The 7,229-nt window shown below is 36.7% G+C and overlaps 1 protein-coding gene across 5 annotated transcripts in view; it reads left to right on the top strand.

Annotated features, from left to right (window-relative positions):
• The window catches only part of LOC122084561 (protein DETOXIFICATION 45, chloroplastic), a 23,041-nt gene extending 17,188 nt beyond the window's left edge, over positions 1-5,853 (top strand). For 4 of the 5 annotated variants that reach the window (XM_042652888.1, XM_042652891.1, XM_042652889.1 and 1 more), the window contains exons 10-16: positions 2,805-2,876; positions 2,989-3,105; positions 3,214-3,309; positions 3,410-3,531; positions 3,639-3,696; positions 5,015-5,066; positions 5,293-5,853. In XM_042652888.1, coding sequence (XP_042508822.1) covers positions 2,805-2,876; positions 2,989-3,105; positions 3,214-3,309; positions 3,410-3,531; positions 3,639-3,696; positions 5,015-5,026 — 477 coding nt within the window. In that variant the 3' untranslated portion in view covers positions 5,027-5,066; positions 5,293-5,853. The remainder of the gene's footprint in view (positions 1-2,804; positions 2,877-2,988; positions 3,106-3,213; positions 3,310-3,409; positions 3,532-3,638; positions 3,697-5,014; positions 5,067-5,292) is intronic. The other variant, XR_006141930.1, reaches the window with a different exon arrangement.
• Positions 5,854-7,229: the final 1,376 nt, after the last annotated feature.

Raw genomic sequence — 7,229 nt, 5'->3', positions numbered from 1 at the left:
CCCCCCCCCCAAAAAAAAAAAAACATCTTTGTGCCGTTGCTTGTGGATTCACATCCTATTTAAAGTTGGATCCATAGGTATTTTCTCTCTTCTTTCCCTTCTTCCCCCCTCCTACTTCCTATTTTCGGTTTAATGCTACAGCAGCGTATTCCTACCACGAAACCATTCCCTTTCAGCATTATTGTCTTCATTAAATCAACCATTACATCATCCCCATAACCTCTCCATTCAACCATTAAACAGGTTCACCATATACGATCAAACCCTAGCCTTGGAGATGGATTTATCTACACGGGCTATTTTTGTCCTTCATTGACAGAACCCACACTAGCACCATGACCCAACCTCATAAAAACCCTAAAAACAGCAAGTCTAAATTTAAATTCATTCACCATAATTTTCCCTAAATGGATTTCTCTACACGGGCTATTTTTGTCCATCATTGACAGAACCCACACTAGCACCGTGACCCAACTTCATAAAAACCCTAAAAACAGCGAGTCTAAATTTAAATTCATTCACCATCATTTTCCCTAAATCCTAACTTAATTTAAGCACTCCTAGGGCCCATAGTTTTTAAGGCACTGATGCGGTCTCGAGATGGTAAGGCAGTGTTCCGCCTTGTGTGAAGTGGGGCCTTATGGGTTTTTTTTTACACATTTTAAAATTACTTGATGAAGATTCCAAATATAGATTTTTTATTAGTAGGCGTATGGTTTTGTAAACACTTGAGATGTATAAGATTAGCTTTACTCCACCAAAAATAACCAAAACAAACAAAACAAAAACACGATTCACAAATAGGGTTTGGATTTTGTCAAAGGTTTTAAGAAAGGGCTTTGAGAAGGAATCAAGGAACAAGGAAGAACCACTAATCCAGGCGACCATTTTGCTCCGGCAGCAGTGAGCTTCATTCTTCTTTGACAGGAGTAGAAATATAGTGGATGACCTTAGGGCTTAGGCACTCATTTTGGCATCATAGAGGTAAGTATAATAAATACTTGTATTTTTTATGTCTTCTTTTCTTTATATTTATAATATTGTTTCATAATTATGTATTTATATTATATGTTAATATGTTACGATGATTGATGATTGATGAAGATGAACTTAGTTTATTCACTTTATTGATTTTTTTTCTTGATGAATATCTTACATTGGTATGAATATGAACCTTTAATATTTATTTAACATATGAGTAATAGGATTCAACTAGGATTTGAGCCAAATAGATTGGTTTTATAAAAAAAATTACATAGGAACGCTTTAGACAATAAGGCGACGCTTTATGCCTGCCTTATCGCTAAGGCACTCCGAAAGACCCTCAAACGCCTCCGTTGCCTCACCACCTTAAAAACTATGTTAGCCAATGAGTTAGAATCTAATAAGGTAACTAGTACCTTGTATAGCAAGAGAAAAGAAATCTAGTACCTTGTACAGCAAGAGAAAACCAATCTACTCTAATTATGAAATAGCCTAACTAGGAAACAAGACAAACTATAAAGGAAAACAATCAACTAAATGATGGTTGGGACAAACCCCCAACCGTGACATATCTTAATAGTACTCATTTGTTAAGGTGTTTCATTTTTCTTCCTCTTACCTGGAAACACCCGACACAGATTAGATGAGTTTATTACCTTTATACTCTTTCTTGTTGGTTATGGTTTGTAGTCTGTTAAATTACTGAATTGGATATTTTCTCTGTTTATATGTTTTGTTTTCTTGCTGTATGTCTACAATGTAATAATAGGACTTAATGCTGCATACTGTGGCCTGAATTTCACTTCTTAATTAACAATTGCAGATCTTTAATAGGTTTTCTATTCTTGATTTTCTGTGCAACTCTTTTTTTTTTTTTTTTTTCTTTGGAGTGGATCGGGGTGGGTAAGCTTTTTGTAGCTTTTCCTGCACTATGCTCACTTAACTAATCTGAAAAATCCAACTTTCTGTTTAGAATTGGATCTGCTGAAAATTGTCAAGTACTGCTGCAAATTGTACTCATGCTTGGATGATATACTGTGAAAATTTCTGCTAACAGGAAGTCAGTGACAAATGCCTTCGACAACCCAGTCACTATCTCCAAATATGAAGAAACATGGACATTGACCAATTAATTCCATTTTTTTTTAATTAAATCTCTGATTAATTTTCCGGTAATGTTAACCAGCAGGTGCTGTAGCTTAGAAACATTTCAGAAGGCCCAGGTCTTTACTAATCCCCTTACCTTTTTGTATAGGGAAAAAAAAAAAATTGGCTAATTTTTTCCCCTCCTTTTCCTCATCATTGGGAAACTTATGTCACCAGATTAAATTTGAATTTGATTAATGAACTGGGATCAGAGAAGGCCTGTGAGCTTTACTGCTACATCTGCAAGGTTTAGGCCCACCTCCCAGTGTCTGTACCCCACTTGACTTTTTTGGACTCCCTGTATGGTGCAGCTGGCCTGGGTGAGGTTGTGATTCCATTAGGGCAGGACAGCCTCTAATATTATTCCTCTTGGTTATTATATAGCTAACTAGTAAGGACATTGACACATGCATTGGGGCTGGGCACAAATATGTGCTATTTAACTCTCTATATAAATGTGCTTTAGTAGTAAATCAGCTAGGTGTGTCTGCTATTATATTTCCTTTCCTTGCCAGTACATCAGATTATCTTTTTTCATATTTACTTTGTAGAAAACTGCAGGTTCTGTTCATGTGAATTTATATCCATTTTTTTGTGGATATGCTGTGACAATTGTATATGTATGTTCTAATTTATTTCCATGTGGATAAATTTCGTTTTGATTTTATTTGTAGGCCTTGATTGCAAGTTCTTTCTCGAAGGGTGACTACTGGAAAGTGAAAGAAATTGTCCATTTTGTCTTAAAGGTGAATTTTCTCTTAAGAATTTGGCATTTATGTTCAGTTTATATTGCATCTAGAGTTGCAATGAAGCTTACAGTTTCCAAGTCTATGAGGTTTCTGATGGATGCTTCTTCAGATGGGAGTATTCACGGGAATTTCCTTAGCCTTAATATTGGGTGCATCCTTTGGTTCTCTAGCCACATTGTTCACCAAAGACACAGAAGTACTTGGAATTGTCAGATCTGGGGTACTGGTATGTAATATAAAAGGATTTTTGGTTTTCTTTTCCTTTTTTCCCCCCTTATATTCTGGAGTCAGTGGTCACATCGTTCTGATGCGCTATCATTTGAATCTGTAACAGTTTGTAAGTGCCAGCCAACCTTTCAATGCTCTGGCTTTTATTTTTGATGGTCTCCATTATGGTGTTTCGGACTTCTCATATGCAGCTCAGTCTATGGTAAGCAGTATTAACATGATATGAACTCTGATATCTTGAGATTCTCAATCAGAATAAGCTGTCAAAATGAGAATTTTGCATTAATAATTTTTTTTTCTAGATAGTGGTCGGGGTAATATCTTCTGCAGTTTTGCTATATGCTCCTTCTATGTTTGGCCTTTATGGAGTTTGGCTGGGCTTGACTCTTTTCATGAGCTTGCGAATGTTGGCAGGATTTATCAGGTAAATTTTGTATGCATGTTACTCCCCTTTCTGGAGGATTCTTAGTTATTAATTATAGCTTATCCTTAATCCAACAAATCACCTTATTTATGTTTTAATTTGTTCAGATTGGCATCAAAGAACGGTCCATGGTGGTTCTTGCAGAAGGACTTCCACAAAACTGAGGTTAGTAAATATATAGTGATCAATTTTATTATCAATCATGATTGCCTGATTTGCTAGTATGTACAGGATCATTCTACCTATTTGCCTATATAGATTTGAATGCCTCTATATCAAGGATTAAAGTATTGGTATCGGTCGTCGTATCGGTCGGCCAAAATTAAGATACATATCAGAGGGTATCGTATCGTATCGGATATCGGAGATACGCTAAAGATACGCACATAAATGGATAGGAAACACTTTTTTATACATTTTTACATAAAAAAATAGTTAAAAAAAGTTATTTATAACATGTATTATGCATAAACAGTAAATTGAGAGTATCGCACTAAGAATTCAAGGTTTGTAATTGTCCCATAAATGTAAAATCCTTGTTCCCAACCTTGATTTCCACTTTAGTTAGAGAAAAAAATGGTTGGCAGCAACTTTGGAACAAAAACACCTCAAAAAATTGTGTTTTTCTAAAAAATTACCCATTTTGGCCATTTTATGACCGTATCGATACTTATCGGTGTGTATCGGTCGATACATACCGATACACACCGATACGTACCGATACACACCGATACGTACCGATACATACCGAAACGTACATTTCACTTCAATTTTGAATTTTTCATAGAGTATCGGTGGTGTATCGGTGTGTATCGTAGGATACGTATCGATACATAAGGGTTTTAAAATTTTCATGTATCATATCAGTATGTATCGTGCCGATGCCGACCGATACGGATACGTATCGGCCGATACGGCACGATACGCACCGATACTTAAAACCATGCTCTATATTAGTTTATTGCTTAACTATGGTAAACAGAGTTTTTACAATGTCAAGAGGTTCAGAATACCTCTCCCATCATGTTTTGTTTGTTATTTTCTCTCTCATCCCTCAGTTTTATTGGGCCTATTGACAACAATTACTAATGGAGAAGCCTATTAAATTTTTTATTTTCTTTTTGGGTACCATGAGAAGCGTATAACTGATCATACATGGTCTCCGGACCCTCTATTCTCCACAGCAAAGTGGCTTGCAGTTTTAACGTTAGTGACTTCACTTGTTAAGAAGATAATTTTCTTCAGAGAAGTTATGGATCAGTTTTGAATAGTTTTTTAATATCTAAGCGTTCCTTTTGTTTGGGTTCGTGAAACACAATTCATAGTTACTTTGTAGGTGTTTTGTTAGTTTGATTTCAATTCATTTACAGTTGTCAATGCTGGATTTTTTCTTTTTTTTTTCCTGGGGTGAGGGTGGGGGGATAGGTTGAATGCTTTTGATCTTTGTATTGGGTTGAAATTCCTGACCCACTTATTTTTGCAGGTGGCAGGTTGAAATTGAAGCCATCTGGATGTACATGGATTGCCTGATGCAAGTATGAAAAACCTTGAACTACATTTTATGACACATTTTTTGGGCCCGTAAATGATTCTACTCATCAATTGATCAGATCTAGTTGGGAAAAAGGGCAGCCTCTTTCTTGACATTAATCATTCATTTTTTTTTTTTCTATTTAACTTTGTTGACTTAAGGAAATTATTACTTTTTTGTTGAGGTATCCTGTTTTATTTTGCCTTTAATAGATTGTGAAAACCCTGTAGGGGCTGCTGGCAAGGATCAGGACCTCCATTCTATGGGCGAAGGCAACACAAGTAAGATGCTTTTATTGTTGTCTCAAGCTGATTTCAACTCACCTCTGGGGAACTCATGCCATCTGATTATGCTTCGGTCGCCAAATGGACATAGGTGCTGAATCCCTCCAAACAAGGATGCAGACTTGGGGACGGTGCGGGGAGACCTATTATCAATCCTAAGAATGGAACAATCAATTGACAACCATTCTATTTCAGGAATGAACTGAGGACCTCAACCCCTTCATCTTTACATTAATTTATCCTAATTTACATTCAGTATCATGTAATCAAAAGATACATTACAACGAGTTTTTTTGGGGTTTCAACTAGAAGAGGTCTTCATATAAAGTAGAGAATTTTGTTTAACTAGAGAAAGCACTTTAGCCTGATTATCAATTTCATTTTGAATAGGCCAACAGATCTGAAAGTTTTTTTCTGGGATGATATAAATATGTAAAAATTTCATTTTGCGGCATTGCTATCAGCCCATTGAAGACCGAAGTTTATAGATTTGGTTGGTTTTGGTCACAGCTTGGCCTTTTATTTTAATTTTTGGAATTGCATTTAAATGAACCCTTTTGGCTGTCATTTGTCACAACTACATGTGGAGTTGTGTTTTATTTATTGACATTACTCCATTAGAGCCATGGTTTGGGTTTTAGGTTTATGAATTTAAGTCGATCTCCTGGACTTATTTAGTTCTCAAATAGTCATTTTTTTTCCCTACTGAATTCCGACATTTGGGTCTTAAAAGTTAATTATATGTTCTGATAGCAGGATTTGAGGCTAACTATTCATTGTTTCAGATTGCCTTAGTATATTAATTGTATCTTATGTTTTCTTGCACAAAAATTTACTTGCAATTGTTGTAATCTATATGGATGTGAAATTAAGATGGCACAAGTAGGAAGCATGAGTAACATCACAAGATTGATGACTACCATATTAAATTTTTTGATAAATTATTAATGAGAAAAGGAATAGTGCTACACTCCCTCTCACAAAGCTTGACACTTTTATCTCTGTTAACCATGAGGTGCACACCTGGGACTTGGCCTTGGCCTTGGCCTGGCTGTTTGCAGTGCTAAATGGAGTACCTACCAGGGTTGGTCACTTGATCTACTCATCTCAAGTGCATCGGTGCTTGATTCGTACCAATTTCCTTGTTTTCCAAGAAGTGTGGCCTTGGACAGTTGGGCTCCCAATGACTCCTCTATGGGTCTGTATTTGGCCCCTACGTGGGTCTACTGTGTAATGACCAATAGGTCCTTGAACTTGAACCAAAAAAAAACCACGTGAGGTTTTTTGTATACAAATTGAAATACACTCTTTATATTTCCTTCATTGACTTGACGTGTAAGACATTAAAATACTTTGATAGTGTGTCAATGTCTCCCTCGTTTATAAGAGAATTAATTTGTTAACTTCACGTGTTTTTTCAGCAGCATTATTGGATTAATTTTTTTCTTTGGGGGGTGGGTTGGGGGTGTGCTGATTACACAAAGATAGGTTTATCAAAAGGGTCCTCCGGACCCCTATGGAAGAATTACCTTCAGTTGGTTCTGGTGTTTCTTGTAGAAGCAGCGATCGTTGGCATGTCTCGTGCTGTGTTCGAGAACTCCCTTTTCCCCTGTAGTTGGCCTATAGGCCCCTGTATAGGGTAGACCCAGAAAATTTGTTGTGATAGTGAAGACTAGGACCCTTTGAGGAGGGGGAAAAATACACTTCATTATGACAAAGTGAAATACATGGATGGGAAGTCCATTGCTTGTTCCGTTGGTCTAAGGAAAACTTACACTAAATTATGACAAGTGAGGTGTTACACTTCGCGGATCCAGTGCATAGTGTACAGGTTGCATCCTTGGATTGAAAAGCAGGCGCTATGTGTATCCTTCCCCCCCCCC

This window comes from Macadamia integrifolia, chromosome 7, assembly GCF_013358625.1.
Source record: "Macadamia integrifolia cultivar HAES 741 chromosome 7, SCU_Mint_v3, whole genome shotgun sequence".
In the NCBI taxonomy this organism is placed as follows: domain Eukaryota; kingdom Viridiplantae; phylum Streptophyta; class Magnoliopsida; order Proteales; family Proteaceae; genus Macadamia; species Macadamia integrifolia.
Note: the sequence above shows the minus strand (reverse complement) of the source record. Positions and strands in the feature narration are given on the sequence as shown.